The sequence below is a fragment of the Poecilia formosa genome, unplaced genomic scaffold (genome assembly GCF_000485575.1).
Source record: "Poecilia formosa unplaced genomic scaffold, Poecilia_formosa-5.1.2 Scaffold0, whole genome shotgun sequence".
Classification (NCBI taxonomy): Eukaryota; Metazoa; Chordata; class Actinopteri; order Cyprinodontiformes; family Poeciliidae; genus Poecilia; species Poecilia formosa.
Window position 1 is genome coordinate 70,581 of NW_006799939.1, and position 17,862 is coordinate 88,442.

The following is a 17,862-nucleotide window of genomic DNA, read 5'->3' on the forward strand; positions in this document are numbered from 1 at the left end:
TATGATTATATGGAACAAAGTCACATTATCATACAGTTCCAGTTTAAAAAAAAGTTATCCGACTCAGGAAGTTGGAAAAAAGGATGAAAATATCTTGCCTGGGTGCCAATATGCTGTTGGTAGCTACCGTGTGATGGTGTTTATTTAATGCAGAAACAAATTAAAGTAAAACAAAACAAAAAAAGATCTGTTTTTCCAGATCAAGGTAGAGTCTTAATGGTTTGCATTTCAACTTGTTTATGTTATTATACTTGACAACGTTTTTTTAATCACACAGCTACCCCAAGCAACATAAAAGATCTGGCTTCTAAAACAGATCGTACTATTAATACAGAGACACACACTTAATTATCCACCTTGATGCTTATTTCAGATTAATCAAGGCAACTTAGTTTATTGTGTGTTTTTTTTTAATCTGATGGGCTTTCTTGCACAGAGAATAAACACTTTATAAAGTCTTGTTTTACAGTATCAATTTTTCTATTAAATAAAAAAAATATTAGATTTGTAAAAGCAGCAGTTTTAGAACGAAATGATGATGTTTGTTGTTATGATTACTCCTCTGTGTTTTCTCTGGTCGTTTTGAGATTTCTATAAGAGCAGAGAGGATCAAAACAGCATGCACACACACACACACACACACACACACACACACACACCCAAGACAGTTTCAAAGAGGGAAAGAGAAGCGACACAAGGGACGGGGAGGGAGCCACCCTGAGGATACCATGGGAGGCTACAGCGTAGAGAGGATTTCGACCGTGCGCTGAAACAGAGGTGATACAAAAATGATGCGTATTTTCATCTTTGTTCACTGAAACTTTATTTCACTTTAAGATTAATGTTTAACCACGCGCTCTCCTCTAGACAAACAATGCTAAAATGGAGCGGCGGCGCCATAAGAAAATAAAACCAAATCGACAGACAGGCAGTGCAAACAGATAACAAGTCTGCAAACAAAACAAATCTTCATTAACAGCGTTAAATCATTCAAATAGCTGCTCGTTCTGACCTCGCACTCATACTGTACATGTGCCACACCTTTCCCTGCTCCCATCATGCTTTGCCCACATGTAGACAAACAGCGTGGTGTCATTTTTTTTTATAGCAACAATAAACGTAAAGGTCCCCATGCTCGAGGGGGGAGGGGAAAGCTTCATTTTACATGCCCAGCATTTCTCGAATGAGTCTGCATGAAATCAGCCTATAACACTGTATCGCCAGACCAACGTCTAAATATTAAAAACTCTCACAGGAAACCAAAATCGGTGGTCACCAGTGCAACTTCATAAACTGTCCGAGGCACTGACGTGCATTTAAAGGTCAACATAATCAATATTCTTCTTATTATTATTATTGCTATTATTATTATACCGAAAACATGTAATACGGAACTGAGTAGAATTTCTTTCAGCCACTTTAGTTAAAAATGTTGAATATATTTCCCCCTGCAGGGTTTATTCTTTGAATGCAAACCTTGATTTGATTGGAGCAGAGTGCAGAGCATTAGAGAGGAGGAGTTTCACCAGATTAAAAAAAGAAAAAAAAAAGAAGAAGAATTAAATAAAACCTGTCAGTCACACCTCAAACAAGTTTTCTATTGCTTCATGAAAGTGAAGTAAGCAGAGAGTTGGCTCCCACCGCTTGCTGCCGACACCGGGGATGATTCGTGCAGGACTGTTCAAATTTTTAATCCCACCCCAGAATTTCCATGATTTCCTGCATCTTTGATTGGTTACTGGGCAGCAGAAAGAGGGACCTGTCAGGATCATTCATACTGGAAACAGGATGCTTAGAAACACGCATCAATATTCAGTCCTCAGCTCTAAAGATGTATACACTGAAGGGCGGCAAGAGGGGGAAGTCAGTCATTCAATCAGGCAAAAACAAGGACGACCGCAATGCACATCTGCCCAATGGGTAGAAAGTTGTTCAAAAGCAAATCGTGTCATAAAAGATTTCCCAAATAGCCGGGATAAAACACCTTTGTTTTAATCTTGTCATACAGAGATCTACTAGGAATCTACTTCTATAAATGCAGCTGAAATTTCAAGAAGTCAACAGACGGCACCATTAACAACCACGCCCATTTAAAAAATGGCCAAACACATCCTCAGTGCCAGACTCACAACTCCTCTGTGATCAAAACACAAACTGAGGTTTCATATGCGCCAAAGCGAAAGCAAAACTCAAACAAATCGGACATCAATTTTAAGTGTTCACATTTTTAGGATTCCTAGCAGGTGAAGTGTGCTTAAAGAAACTCTATTGAGTCCGTTTCAGCTAAAATCCTTTTACTGTTTAATTAAGATCGGACCGGATGGCACCACCAGCCACCAGGTGTCTCTGTTCAATTGGCATGTCCTACCAGGGAAAATCAGAGCTTAAAAAGCAAACTGTCCTCTTTTCCATATTGTCCATTTCTTGGAGCCCAGTGTTTACGGCCTGGCCATAAAAAGTCTCTGCACGTTTCTTCTGGTTTAACCCAACTTTCTATCCGGTTCCTTTCTATCATAGCAGCAGGTATCCAGCCCCGAACGCACGATAGGCACATTAAGAACGACGTCACTATTAAATTCACACTACTTCAGAACAGAAAGAGACACAACCTAAAGGGATAAATCACATTCACTAACCACTGTAACCAAAGCTCCTGATTAACCAACTTTCATACAGAATTGTGCTGCTTTGAGTATTTCCTGTAGTTTTCATCCCAGTCTATAGGCAGTGAGAGTAATACTGACACACATTGTTGCTGACAGAAGCTGCTGGCATGCAACTTTGGCCAAATCACTATTCACACACACTCACTCACACACATACACGCACGCACGCAAGCATGCACGCACGCTCACCCCACACAAATCTACAACATCTTCTGGGTAAAGTAAAGTAGGCGTAGCGGCCACAGCCCTCTGCCCTCTTTGCACGCTCTTTTGTGAACTCACAAGGGCGGCCTTTGTGTGCCGTCAGAGTGTGACCGAGTGCAAGCATGTCGGAGGAGCATGTGCATATTTCCTCCCTCGTGTCCGATTATAGATGAGTCTGTGTGCGCGGGTTCTGGTATTTGCCACTCTCCCACTGCACTGGCTCCTGTCCCACCAGTCAAAGGGGGACGGAGGGATAGAACGGACTGTGTTTTTTGTTTTATGCGGTTGAAGCAGGTGTTGAGGTGGGTGGACAGGGCAGGAGGGATCCGGGAGGAGGGAAGGCAGTCGCTGTGGCAGAGGTGGCATCGGAGATATTCCTTCAGCTTTCGCTTGCCCTCACAGTCTCTGAGCTTCTCCCGCTCCTCCAACATGGCCGAAGGCTCTTATTGCGAACATCGGGGATGCAGCCTCAATCGTCCGTGTCGCAGCAAAAATAATAAATAGCATATACTTTTCACACTTGGAGCAGGCAGGACACACTCCTGGGAAGATCCGAGCCCGGTTAAAAACAACGCGAGGACGGGACTTTCAGTTTACTTTGTCGTTGTTGTTGGAGTGAACAGGCTGGCACCGAGCTGAGCACGCAGCTGCCGGGGAAGAGGAGGAGGAGGAGGAGGGGGGAGCCAGTTTGTTGGTGGCAGAGAGTTCTCTGGGTTTATGTTTCTGATGCAGGACGACCGCAGCCAGAATACTGATGATGTGGACGTGGAAGTACATAGATCTGTGGGGAAAAGGAAACCGAGTGTGACTCGTCAAATATTGGCATTTATTCAGTGTGTGAGCAGAAAGGTTGATCACTTAGGACATTTTCAATCAAAAGAACAATTTTTGTCCTCAGTCCAGTTAAATAAAACTGGTTTGGAGATGCAAATATTACATGAAAAAAAAAAAAAAGAAAGAAAACTTATTTTTTTTGACAGATATCTACCACACAGGAAATGTGTTGTCATTTTTAAAGAACTATTTAATACCTATTTTTAGATTTTAAAATAAAAAAAAGACATCTAACGTTTTCTAAAAGACGATTGCAACATTTTCTTAAATGGGACGATGATATTTGCACATGGTTTCCATCCCAATAGCAAAAAAAAAGAAAAAAAAAAGAAAAATTGATCAAAAGAAAAATGATACTTTCAGTATCATTCTGCTGTAGAAATGAAACATAATTATTCCATGTAAAAACTGAAAAGTAGCTAAAAGCTGCATTTGTTCTTTTATCAGTCTTAGTCAAACTTTTTTCAGAGCCACTGTGGAAAATTCCTAAAAGGCACTTTGTGGCTCTGGAGCTCTGATTTAGAAGATATAAAGTAACACTGCTACAAAAATTAGTCTCTACACCATGAAAAGCCACCAAATGAATCCATGCATCTGAAACTCCACAAACCAAACCGGTTTGGACAAGCTTTCCAGAAACAGATATTCAAGCACATCATTTTTTTTTAAATATATAATTTAAAAACAAATTACAGATTTTTTTCCAACCTTTTGTAAAAAAAAAAAAAAAAAAAAAATCTCAGATATGCAATGCGTGCAAAGATGGGCGTTTACTTTCATGCTTGAATTTTTTTTCCAAATGTTGTCATGATACAGATGCAGATCTGATTGCTGTGGTATGCATAGGTATTCTGACCCACCGTCTCTGTTCCCACTAAACAAAATCCAGTGCAATCAGTTGCTATCAGACATTATCTACCTGGTAAATATAGTTAAAATGCGGTGAAATACATTTGAACGTGAGACCGGGCGTTCTGTCAAGGCAACGGTGACTTCACAGAAGCATCATGTTTTTTTTGTTTTGTTTGTTTTTGTGGTCAGAGTTCCTAGATATGGCACACTTTTCATGTTTTTCCTGTTTGTAAAAAATGTGGAAAGGTGCAAGAGAGGTGAATAATTTTGCAAGGCTCTGTAGATTCAGAGAGAGGCTCTGCAGAAGCATGGAGCACGTACCTGTAGAAAACTATAGTGTGTTCCACTGAAAGGAGGAGAAAAGGCATGACGGTGTAGCAGATGGCTAGCTGGGTCGCCGCCCAAGTTACAATGTCATAACCGAGCTTCAGGACTCTGGAGCCAATGAAGTGGTGCCTAATAGACCTCCGTATCTGGTGCAGAGAGGGACAGATAAAAAAAAAAACATAAATAAGGATAAGTTAATTTTCTGTTAGCTCATTTCTATGAGCTTTCAGTGTTGAAATTCCAGAGAAGGAGGTTTACTCACAGCCCTTGCTGCTATCGTAATGGGGATAGCAGTGATGAAGGTGAAGTAGTAGCCTGGATAAACGCCGTGCCACAAGGCGGACAGGATGAAGGTCAACGCCAAGCGGTGTTTCGCAGCTCGGTCATAACACACCCTGAAAAACAGGTAGAAGCGCATCGCAAGTGAACGACACCTATTCTGGGTTCAAGTGTGTGAATGGGTGTGAGAGTTATTATCATCTGAACTCACGTTTTGAGCCAAATCCCTGTTTGAATGTTCCAGTTGTCTATGAAGGTCTTAAAGCTGGTGGCTGTCTGAAAAGAATCGGCATCCAGACTGTGTTCATTTGGTCATGCAACTTCAATACATAAATCTAAACAGTGTGAAAATGACACAAACAGGATCAAATACTTGAATGGACTTCTGCTAACTCTTGGATAACCGTCCCTTAGCGGGTTGCAGAGAAACCAGATGTCACTGTAGTCCTCAACAAGCGTCAAGCATCTTCTGATTGAATGCTTGACCTCTTTTCATCAGAATTAGCAGAGCTTCAACATGGTGCTTCCTTGGAACAGACACACAGCCCTCATGTTTCCAGTACATCTGAGCTATTCCAGAAGCTTTCTGTTCCTAAAACCAGTTTAGACGTGAGTTTCAGATCATTGTCCTGCTGGAGCACACAACAGTGTCCAGGTTCCAACCAAAAACCCAAAGGGGTTTTCATTTATACAGCTGGTATTATGGTGACTTATTGCTAAACACCACAGCCAATTTCATTTCCACTGAGGGTGTGCTGTTTGGGTCAAAACAGCTAACACGAGGGCAGAATTGGGTTTTCCAACAGCGCGGTGATCCCAGACCTGCATAAGCACTACCTTCCAAAGGCTTTCATTGAGCTTCCCTAAGGCTGAGTCTGTGCCAGAACAATGACGGAGTTAAATGAGCTCCACTGTTTCTGAGAGGAGAGCCCAAACACCCAGCCAGAATGTCGCCAGAGACTACTTGGTTACAACATAAAGTGCGTCAGAGTTGAAGATGTATATATTTGAATCTACATTTATTAATTTGGCCTTCCACGAATTACAGAATACAAGCCGAGCCCCTAATAATAAAACTCCTGAAACCAGTTCTTGTGTTCAAAAAGTTATTGAATTAACATCACACGTTAAAGAATGAAAAGATGGAATGTAGCAGTAAAAACCCAGGCTACCTCAATCCCTATGATGTTGAGGTTGGAGACGAGATCCCAGCAGGGTTTTCCACTCCCATCCATCCCCAGGAAGCCGTAACCTGCTGCATTGTTTACTGCATCAGCTGAAAACGCATGCAAACATATTTGTGCAATCATTAAGGATTAAGAAATAAAGCTACCTATCAAAGACTGCTGTTAAAGGAAGAGGGGATGCACTACTGTGAAGCCTAAGCTGAACAGTTTTCAAGTAAACGATAATATTACTCACTTTGGTGATCTAATGTATTTGTGTATGTTGCAGATTTAAACCCCTGTTCACTCAGGAGGCGGTGCAGGCGCTCAGAGCTTACCGAGCGTCCAGGCAAAGTAGAACTTGGGTCTTGCTGCTTGTATGGAGAAGAACGCGTAGGTGAGCCTGCTGAGGAAGGAGGAGTGGCCAACAAAGTGGTCGTCTACGTTGTAAGTAATCGGCAACGACCGAGTGATGACGAGGAAGAAGAACATGCACCCGCAGCAGACCAGCAGCTTTCGACAGACTGCGTTCTGGGAAGAACAAAATATATATATATATATATATATATATATATATATATATATATATATATATATATATATATATATATATATATATATATATATAAAACAATTTAGATCCATGATTTCACCTTTACACCTAAAGTTTATTTCTTATTGTGCTCTGAAAAACTAATATATAATATGCTTACAGAGCTATATTCTTTATTTCAAACTGGGTGAAACACAACAGAGTTTGATGTGAAAAGTAATATTAAACAAAGACACTGTACTGATAAAAAAACTAGACAACAACAAAAAAAAAAACCCAGCTGGTTAAGGAGGATTACGAAGACGAATCTCTATTCTTTAATTCCTAAAATTAAATGAAAAAACATTGCAAACCAACGAACAAATATTTTATCTCAGTTTACACTCCAGCAACACTTTCTCACGCTGCAACAGCAGCAGGCTACCAGACATATATGGGTTAATGAGCTTACAAGAGGAGATGGGTGGGGTATCTTGTCGTAACCATTTTGCCCGTTACATGTTCCCGAGTGCTGCTTCAGCCTCCAGCTGATGTGTTTGCCCTCTATGAAGTCGATGTAGTCCTTATAGTTGCTGCAGGGCCCGACCAGCACACTCAGGAAGTTCAGATTGTAACTCAGATACTCGATAAGAGACGGCCTCACACTGCAGGGAAAATGAGAAGCAAATTAAATTAAATTTTCCTAAAAAAATAAAAAAAAATAAAAAAAAACATTAATAAATAAAAATGTAGGCAGATAATCTGCTTATGTTTTAACTTTGCACTTTAGGCCAAATGCTGCACAATAATAATAATAATAATAATAATAATAATAATAATACATGTGCTACGTGAGCATTTCCGCATTTTCTCACATTACAGCCATATACTAATATATTTTATTGGGATAGAGCAGTTTACTATTATGAAGTAGAAGCGAAATGTTTTCAAGATTTTTTTCTTTTTCTAATAAAATTCTGAAAAGTGTTTGAATTCAGCTCTTTTTTCTGGCATCCCTAAATGAAATCAACTAACTGTCCTCAGAGGATAAACCATCCAAGCTTTGAAGACTTGCAGCAGAAAGTAGATTTAGTACAACGGTCTGCAGAATTTAATGTCCATCGCACACCGGCATCAACATTTTCCTTCCACTTCTCAGTTATGAATTACTCTGTGTTGGTCTGTCACGCAAAATCCCCAAATCCCCACAGCTCCAGTGTGAAATGTGAAGTACATGCTGCTTTCAAATAAAAACAAAAACAATTGCAAAGTGAACCGGACTTACACGCTTCAGACAGCACAACAGTCAACTGGCTGGTCACAGAGGTCACATTAAAACAGAATTAAGGTCAGGTTGTAAAGTGTAGAAAGCAACAAAAAACTGAAGATGCATGTGATTGGAACACCACGCTTTACGTTTTAAGTCATTTCAGGGGGGATGCGTGGTTTGACGACAGCAATTCAGTCATTTCACATGCAGAAAAATGTCCAATGTCTCATGCAGAATGAGGTCTCTGTTCTAGGTTTCCAGCATGCTGCTTTTAAGGACAAGCTATTCACCATGATTTCACGGCCATGTCATTGTCCTCGGCTGCTAAAGGAAAAGAAAAAGTTTTCTTTTATTCTTTTAACAAAGTGTTAGTTCAGATACAATCCTCTAGTTTTTAAGCATCACCTCTCCCTCCTATTGTTTTCATTGATGCTTGACAAGAGAGTGTAACCAAGAGCAGCTGAAACGGTCTTTCAATGAAAAACCTACCGTATAGCCACATGCTTCTGCTCCAATGTCAGCTCTTCACTTTTCTTACACATCCCTGAAATGATTAAACAATGCAAATCTAAATCCGTGCTTCACTCTGTCATAAAATGTAGGCACGTTCAAATTAGAATGGAATTATTGCTAACATCACAAATATGACTTTTCCTGTTTCAAACTGCTCGAAAGTTATTATCCATAGAGTTTGTTTTTGGTGACTTAAAACATGTCTGTGTGGCTTTTGTCGAGTTTGTGTTTTTGTGGATGTATTCAGATGTCTTACCGTCGTGCAGATGGAAAGCCAGCATGGTTATCTTCTGGGTAACAATCATCAAAGGTCTATTCAGAAAAAAAGGAGGAGCACCAGTTTATTAATTAATTAGGTTCTAGTGATTCAGTCACTTCCACAGCAGTTTGTGAAATACAGTTTGCAAATTACATGAAAGCATACAAAAGAAACACACACCATGCAAAAGATGAACAGAATTGTATGCAGTGTTAAAACCTGAGAAATCAATGGTAAAATATTGTGCTGACTGGGCCAGGATGACTGATTTTACATCTGGGTGGCAGGAGGGAAAATATATATATCAAAGCAGCTTTGAAAAAATCTAAAGACAACTGAGCAATATAGAAAATAGGCTCAAAAAGAAAATTGTTTTACAGGAATGCTACCAAAAGTGAAAAAACATCTAAAACAAAAAGAAATGCAGATCACATAAAGATACAGCCCTTTTACACAGACAAGCTGTGTGAAAAGGTTAAAAAATATTAATCTTTTAGTAGTATCCTCTTAGACTGAATATTTTAGAAAATATCAACCTCTAATTTGGTTGGGAAAAAAGTCCCAGCTTAAGAAATAAAAATGGTTTAAAACCACACGTGGCATAATAGTTTGTATCTCTTTAAATAGATTTAACTGTGCTTTTACTTTAACCTGTGATGGACAGAGAATCTGTCCAGGGTGCCAACCTAAAACTATTGACCATTGGAGACAAGCACTGAGAACATGCAAGGATTAAGCAGAACAGAAAACTTAAAAAAACAAAAAAAAACAAATGGCCAGACGTTCTAGAAACCTCTAATTTTTACTACAGAAATTCATGTTGCGGCATGAATATGATATGGCGCAAAGGATATTGAGTCACTGGGCTGTTTTTGGACCCATACTCACCATGAGCAGTAAGCATGATGAGAAGGCATGTTGGAAAAAAAAATCCCCAAATTTCACAGTTGGATAGCTGTGTTACAAGTAAATGTAGCAGGCCCTGACTTTGATACACAGAGTACTTAGAGTTGAAGGAAAATAAATCGGCCACATTAGTATCTACTCAGCATGAAGGCACAGGAATTACACACAGCAGGCGTACTATGACAGGCTCTGAACCTCATTACCAACATCTATGCACTGAGCTGTCAGTGAAGTCAACTTTTACAATTTTGAAGCATTTGTCTAAATGATTATTTGGTGTAAACTGTGGGAACTGCAGTGGCAGAGCCAGGCAGTAGGAAGATCTGATGTTTATGTTGGCCATTTTACAACTGCAGCTACAGTCCACGACACTTTTATAGGAAAACAACACATTTCTCTCACGAGCAGGGAGATCAGATAACTGTTTGGTTCTGTGGGAAATTTTGGAATTGTGCTCTTAAACATTAGTAAAAGTACACAAAATAACAGCATAACTCAAAAGACAAAAATCATAGCATCTCCAAAACAGTGTGGCTGCCTTTTGCAGCAGGATTTTGTTCTCATAAGAGTGTAATTTTCTGACACTGAAACACTCTCTCAGCTGGAGTTTGCTGTGGGAAGAGACAGATTGTGCCTTCTCTGGTGAATTGATGCGTCCTGTTCCAGCAGAGGCAAATCGGGTCACTTATTAATCCACTGCTATTTATTCTAACCCTCGGAGTTTGGCTGAAGCATCTACCTTCACGTTTTAGCTCGCGACAAAGCACATCCTAAAGTTTCCACGGCACCAGAACAACTGCGTTTTCTGCCCTCGGCTTCAGTTGCTATAAGTCCAAGACTTTGGATTCTCCAACACCTCCTGCTTTGTTCACATTACACACACAGGAATGTGATAGCATGTCATTCCCAAAGGCACATACACTGTATGCCAGATCTCTCCCCCCGATGCACAAACGCACCCTTAAGCACACTCTCGTTCCTCTCTCTGAGTGGACTGCATTGTATGCATGGAAAGCTGTAGAAGGAAGAGGAGGCAGGCCGTGTGGCTGGCAGTGCCAGCTCATCAGGAGTTGGTCGAGAGGGGCTGTAAAAGAAACATTATCAGAGTCCCACCCAGCAGCAGCATGTTCTCTGCTCCACTGCTGCTCACAGACTGGGCTTTACATGCAGACTGTACAATTATTAGCTTATAGAAAAGTCCATGAGCAAACAGTTGTCTGCTCAAACTTGGGAGGTGAATCCAAATCAAACAGAATTTGTGTCTGCAGAAAACATTAACGTAGACAACCACCAGATAGCAATTTTATGTCACAGCGCTTTGTACAGGCATGAACCTTTTCCACCTTTTAGCACATATTCAAGATTTTATGTATTCCAGTGGGACCAAAACTAAATGGTCTATAGTAGACAAGTGGAAAGGACTATTATTTCTTCTTTTTTGTTGTTGTTTTTAACAATTAAAAATCTGAAATGTGTGGCATGCATTTGTTTTCAGTCCCACTGAGTCAATGCCACATTTTGGGTCTTTTTGGGTGCTTCACTAACAAATATCTAGAAACACATCTAGAAACAACGTTTTTTTATCAAATCTTTTTTCAAACAATGAAGATCAATTCGATTGCCTTGCCAAATATTTTCAGTTGGATAAAGAATAGGACACTGATTAGGCCATTCTGACACATGAACACGTGTTCATGTCTCTAAACTATCCCTTGTTGTTGTGGCAGTATGGTTAAGGTCATCCTGGTGGAAGGTAAACCTCAGGCCAGAGCTCAAGTCCCAGCCTCTAAGAGGTTTAATTCAAGTACTTTCACGATTTTAGCTCCAATTCCTTAACACTGAGCAGCTTCCATGTCCTTGTTGAAGAAGAGCATCTCCCCAGCATGATGCCGCCAACCTTTTCTAACTCACCGATGCCTGAAAGCCACAAATCAAAGTGGGATGAATATGAATGCATGTCATATTTTTCCAAATTTTGTACTGTATTTTTCAAAACAAATCGAAACTTATATGGTTTTCCTTCTACTGCACAATTACGCGCCACTATCACATAAAATCACCATAGAATACAGACATCTGTGCTTATTAAATCAAAAGGGTTCAGGAAAAGTTTATCATATTTAGAGGACTTACATAATCACCTGCTAAAGATGATTTATCTGGTAGTGGATACATGTTGAGATTTCCACTCTTTCATAGTGGCTGTAAACCCCCCCCACCCAAAAAAGCCTGACTCTGAGTTGGATCCCTAATTCAATATACGACTGTAGGACAATCTGGATCACAGGCCTGACTGGAAGCAAAGTCACATGGAGGACAAGTGAGGCTGCCAACTAATTAATCTGCAGTGGAACCAAACAAAAAACACTGGGGAACACAGTTCGCTGTTCCCTTCATTCAATCAAACAATTAAAGTAACACAGTATGCTGAAAATGCTGGAGTTAATGTTTTAAACGACATAATGCAGAGCCGATGTTAAATCCAACTAACGTGTGCTTTGTATAGAACACTGGACCACTTCGCCATACTCGAGTGAAACCAACTTAAAAGCTCCGGTTCACACAATTAAGAACTGATTTGATCGCCTACTCCCAATCGGATCTCGCTTTCCTGTTCGATTCCATTCCTGAACACAAACAAACGAAACACGCAGAATAGAGAAAACCACAATGACCTACAGTTAACTGGGTGGGCAGCGTCACCTGTGAGCGGCGTGTCCTGCTGTATTCAAATCAGTGGCGCCGTATTGACACAAGGATGTGGCAACAGTGGAAGCCCGCGCTGTTTGGAAATGTTAACCGACAGCAAAAGGCGCAGCTCTACAACCCGACTTCCGACCAGGCCGTGTCATCGAGTGGGCGTGGTGAGGCACAGGTGAGGATTTATTCCGTCCTTACCCGGAGAAGTCCGTGGAAAGAATGCCGTAGCTGTAGATGAAGACTCTGCTCACGTGGCACGCTGTCAGATAGCCCATCGCTGTCACCATGGAGTACCTGTGTGTGTGTGGAGAGAGAGAAAAAAAAATAAGTAATGCAGACAAAAGCCATTCAGAATATCTTTGTTGAATGATCATAGGTGTGACTGAAGCGTTTTCCACCTCTTGGTGAGTCATTAGGTGACTCACAATTTCTCAGTTGCTGGAGTGTTTTTGTGAAACTTCTTGGAAAATCTTTTTTTTTTTTTTTCCCTGATAAAGCTTTTAAGAAGTTGTGAGCAATATTAGGAAATCCAGACAATTTACTGGATAGGATGCGACAATTGCCACAAGAGTACGCCGTACAATTTCTGTGAGTTTCCCCATTTCAATCACAAACTTCAGTGCATTTTCTTGGGATTTAAACTTTAAACCCACCACAAAGTAAAGAGAACTGTCAAGTGAAAGGAAGGCGTGGTTTTCTAAATTTTTTTATGAAATAAGCATCGTGTTTGATTCATAAGGACTGTGTAAGTAACCAAAACATGTGCAGAACAAGCTTTGATCAAGAACTTGATCAAATAATTATAAAACTCAGGTGGAGATCTCTGATTGTGTGGCAATTTATACACGGTCACATAAAAAGCTTTAAAACTCCGAAAGTATGGAGAGAGAGAAAAAAACAATCATCGGAGGAAATGTATACATTTTCCACAACAACCTTAAAAAAAACAAAAAGAAAAACAATCTGAAATATTGAACATGCATCACCAGTTCAAAGTTTGGCTCGATGTATTCTTTCACCTTATCTTGAGCCAGTGAAGGGGAAGCTCAATTTTGGGTTTCAAAAGCTTTTGTTTACAGCCAACAGTGTAAAGCTGATCTTTATGCCACTCTGCTGGCAGGAATTCCTTGCACACACGGATAACACAACTTGTCTTACCTCATTCATATAACTTTGTTCATGAAGACAAGCTTGAAACAATGCTTGAGGAATGTAAACAACAGAATCAAGCAGACAGACAAATGGAAAAATATGTATGTAGCACATAAAAAAACAAACAAAAAAAACTAAAAAATATTTACAATCAGACTGTCCTTATAAGTCAGGAATACCAGGCCGCCTTGCATCTCCTCTTTAGCTTGAGGTTTTAAAGACAACGCTCTTTATAAAGGGTGGATTATGCGACTGATTGCATTGTGAGAATGCACGGATGGAAGTGGTTTCGCTCAAGCAAGACAAAAACAACTCTAACAATTTTCCGCACGATAGATAATCGCCATCGTTGTAAGTCTGAAGTAAGCCCACCTGTAGTTGTTTTGGTTTCTGGGAGGGACCGATCTAGTCTGACAAGATTAACCTGAAATCAACAAGAACCATAATCGCTAGGGCTGTCACATGAACTCTGAAAATAGAGTTCTAGGAAACAGATCTGTCGTCCGTGTGTCGAAATGACAAGTTAGACATGTTTGTCGGGTGCAGATACACCGTTTTCCTAATTGAAAACCACAAGACAAGTGAGTCCTGACAAGTTCACTTAGCGGTATGAAGGAAAACCCTTGCCTGTGTACGTTGCTGATGTCAGCTTTGATGATGAGGAAATAGTTAACAACCACCACAGCGAGGATATGGGTAGAATACCTGCAGGAAAGAACGCACACAATCAAAGAAGATATGTGTTGAATTTCAGATCTGCATTTATGATGACGTCATTATGTTTGAATGGACTGATTTGTAAATAAATGGACATAAATGGGAGGCGGTGTGGGACAGTGTTACACCGTACCATCCGAAGCAGAAGAGGAGAAAGGCGACTCCTAGGAGCGTGGCGACAGCATGCCGGACCATGGGGCTGACATGGTTAGGACTGAGGTAGAGACGGAACCAGAAGGCAGCAAGCAAAGCACACAGCTGGCAGGCCAGGAAGTTCACCTGCATTGGAAGTGGGGACGGGGGAGAGGGGGATGAAAAAAGGAAAAAAAAATGGGTCTAAAGCGGCGCAGATGCTCTGGTTGCATTTAAGTTGGGGTTTATCATAAACACCTGAAAATGAGGCTGCACAATATGTCAAATCCAAATCATCATCACTGTATTAATAATCATCTGAGATGGATTGTTGGATAGGCTATCCATTAAAAGTCTAGTTTACAATAATACATGTGGTCACTTATATGTACTCTAAGAATCCATTATGCCAGCCAGTCTGGTTTTAGTCTGGATGACACTAATCAACCAGCTAAAGCCGACATCATCACAAGGTCCTTTGCCTTGGTTCTGGGATTCATGCACACATTTCACCTCAAAGCACTCTGTCCTCTGGGACACAGAACACAACTTTTTCCATCATGGCTGAACTAACCCACATTGTTTATATTTGTAACATAATTGTTTTACCAGATGGACATGGCATCTTCATGCATCTGGAAATTGTGTTTTTAAGGATGGACCAGGCTTGTGGAGGACATCTATCCATCCATCAATTAAGTTGTTTTTTATTCTTTGTTCTAAAAACCGAAAAATTTTAAACAAACTTAACTTTAGTCCTTAATTTCACTAGATAACAAAAAACATAAACTTAAGGAAAATGTGGGGGATTTTTTTAAGGGTCAACTAAGTTTTCCGGCTCTAGACAGATCTAATTCAAAATGAAGACAAAAGGAGACTGGTTGGACTGTAGAGGTTGCCGACCCCTGACCTAAGAAGTACTCATTTTACAAAGAGTCAGGACTATGGCTCACACAGGACATGAGTAAAACAGAGGAGAGGACAAGGCTGAAGTAATTACATCTTTTAGTCTCTGATATTAACTGCTGGCCCCTAACTCACGACATATGGTGAGAGAATAATAACACTATATAAAACAAATAGAATAAAATAAACTGATGGTATTTTTGTTTTTAATATTATTAGTGTCTGGTTGCCCATAAACCTGGGGGCGTGCCGCCTGCGATAAGCGGCTGGATATTTATCCTTCCTAATTTAGACAGATCAGCAACTGTTTTGATTTTGGACATAGACATACACGTCTGTAGCCTCTGACGTCAGGAGCAGCGACGTTGGCGTAAATGTCTACGTCTCCTCACAAACAAGAGTTTATTTCCATCAGCCCATACATTAAATATCACGTCATGACGTACATTAGAAGAGAACTGATGTGTCGTCAGTTTTAATTCATAAAAAAACGTCCCTCTGCGGTAAAAGTTTGACTCATGTCCGATTTGTCCTACCTGGTCCAGAGATAAGCCCAAGTATCCACTGACAGGCAGCAGCCACTTGCAACCGGTGGTTTTAAATATTGCGTCCTCCCGTTCGCTCATCCTGTGAAGTTTTTCCGTCACGGCACAACAAATTGACGGCTATTCTTTCAGTCCCCTTTTCTAAATAAAAACCTACGTGATTTTGTCAGTGAATGAGATACATGCTCTGCCTTAGAGGGCGTGTGACAAGCCAAACCAGTCCGGTTAACAGTAATGACAATCCCTCGGAATCTCCTCCTCCTCCTCCTCCTCCTCCTCGCTATTTTTTGCTTGCATCAAGCGCGACGTAATAAGAGATGACACTTGTTCTGGTTAGTGCTTTCAAAATAAAAGTCATTGAAACCTTTTCCACATTCTGTATCTTCGAGGTGCAGCGCTTTAGTTAAATATAATCACCAGCAAAAGTTTCTTTAATATACAGCTTATTATCCCTTACTTTAGTTCTCGTTTTATGTGTTACTTTAAACGGAAAGATATATCTCTAATATGACTTCCGGTGATATTCAGAGTCCTGACAACAGGAAGGAAAAAATAAAAATAATACTGTAATGTGGAAACAAGATTTTATCTCAAGTTTCGACTGATAAGAAGCTATGTTTTGAGCTTGGAAATCCCACAAAAAAGGTAAATATGAAATCTAAAGAATGAATACTAACTTAATTCATTCAAAAACACAATTTGCTTAAAAACATGACAAACTAACTCAGTGACTTAAAATAGTAAACATGATTACTTTGTGAACTTATTTTTAATATAGCCATATACTCTTTTTTACGGAGCCCCTAAGGGGACATGGAGAGAAAAAAAGGGAAAGAAATCCCGCTCCGTATTTTTTAAATATGTTTTAAACTTATTTTTATTGAATGCCTATCAGTTGAAAAAAAGGTATCGTTCAGTCTTACAGGAAATTAGCATGTTCATTTTGAACAAACTTGATCAAATTTATAGAAGTCAGTTGTTTATGTTACATCATAATAAGTCCATACTTATCCACAAGTATGGTTTTATGCATGTGACAGATAATCCCAAAGATCTTCAAATTTTACATATGCTCTGTCCCTGTAGGAGACTGAAGGTTTTAAAGAAGTCATATTTTAAAATAATTGTGGTTATGCTGTTTTACTATTGCAGTGATGTGTACTGTTATCCACCTGTTTGCAACAATCGACATACTACACTGCAAAAATAATTTACTCACTCATACAGGGTTTTTTAAAGACTATCATTGATAACATTGGTACTATTTAATAAATAAATAAATGTAAATCTTCTTCAGGAGCTCAAAGTTTATCCTTGCCTCTCCCACCCCTGGATAAGAAAAAATATATATATTGCAGCAATTATAGGTTTTACACAAAATAGCCTTTTGAAACTGAGCATACTTAAATGAATCATTTTTGTCATTGAATAGTCAAGTACTAAATGCTCCATTGAACTGAATTCTTTTGGAGTTGCTTTTATATATTCTTTAACGCTTTTGGGATTTGTTTCACAAGTCAAAACATTCAGCCGACCTGCAAGAAAGAAAGGAGTTAAACCTTTTATGGCCTCAATTTTGTTTTGCTTCTGTTTAGTGAGACTACCATAGTTACTGGCGTCCTCCTCTTTTCGCCTTAATAGATCACTCGCGCCACCCAGCGTCCATCCCTGAAACACGCAGTGCGTGTCTAGTAACGTCCCCTGTTTACAACTGCCAATTAACACGTGGCTAACCCAAAGTACGTTCCTCATTGGTCAAAGCGGAACCGATATGGGCGGAAACTCGAGTGCGCAGGACCAATGGAATCCGGCATGCAAATTCCGTTTGAAATTTTGCCGGGAAATCTGAGTTTCGCGGGAGGGCTCTTGAGCGCGTAAACCGTATCCCTTCATTCATCAGGC

The 17,862-nt window shown here is 40.0% G+C and overlaps 1 protein-coding gene across 1 annotated transcript; it reads right to left on the reverse strand.

Annotated features, from left to right (window-relative positions):
• Positions 1-806: 806 nt before the first annotated feature.
• On the reverse strand, positions 807-16,237 carry mboat1 (membrane bound O-acyltransferase domain containing 1). Its single transcript, XM_007550892.2, has 13 exons — positions 15,952-16,237; positions 14,511-14,656; positions 14,288-14,365; positions 12,707-12,802; positions 8,900-8,955; positions 8,620-8,674; positions 7,333-7,525; positions 6,667-6,859; positions 6,335-6,438; positions 5,374-5,438; positions 5,146-5,278; positions 4,878-5,029; positions 807-3,651 (listed from the first exon to the last, which is right to left on the reverse strand). The coding sequence occupies exons 1-13, from the start codon at positions 16,039-16,041 to the stop codon at positions 3,459-3,461; spliced, it is 1,554 nt and encodes a 517-aa protein (XP_007550954.1). The 5' UTR covers positions 16,042-16,237; the 3' UTR covers positions 807-3,458.
• Positions 16,238-17,862: the final 1,625 nt, after the last annotated feature.

Excerpts from the sequence above, each read along its gene's own strand:
- mboat1 (XM_007550892.2), bottom strand. The coding sequence starts at position 16,041 with ATGAGCGAACGGGAGGACGCAATATTTAAAACCACCGGTTGCAAGTGG. Across the intron at positions 8,675-8,899 it reads GGCTTTCCATCTGCACGACG|GGATGTGTAAGAAAAGTGAA; the intron begins GTAAGACATCTG and ends TAATCATTTCAG. Across the intron at positions 5,030-5,145 it reads TTACGATAGCAGCAAGGGCT|ATACGGAGGTCTATTAGGCA; the intron begins GTGAGTAAACCT and ends TCTCTGCACCAG.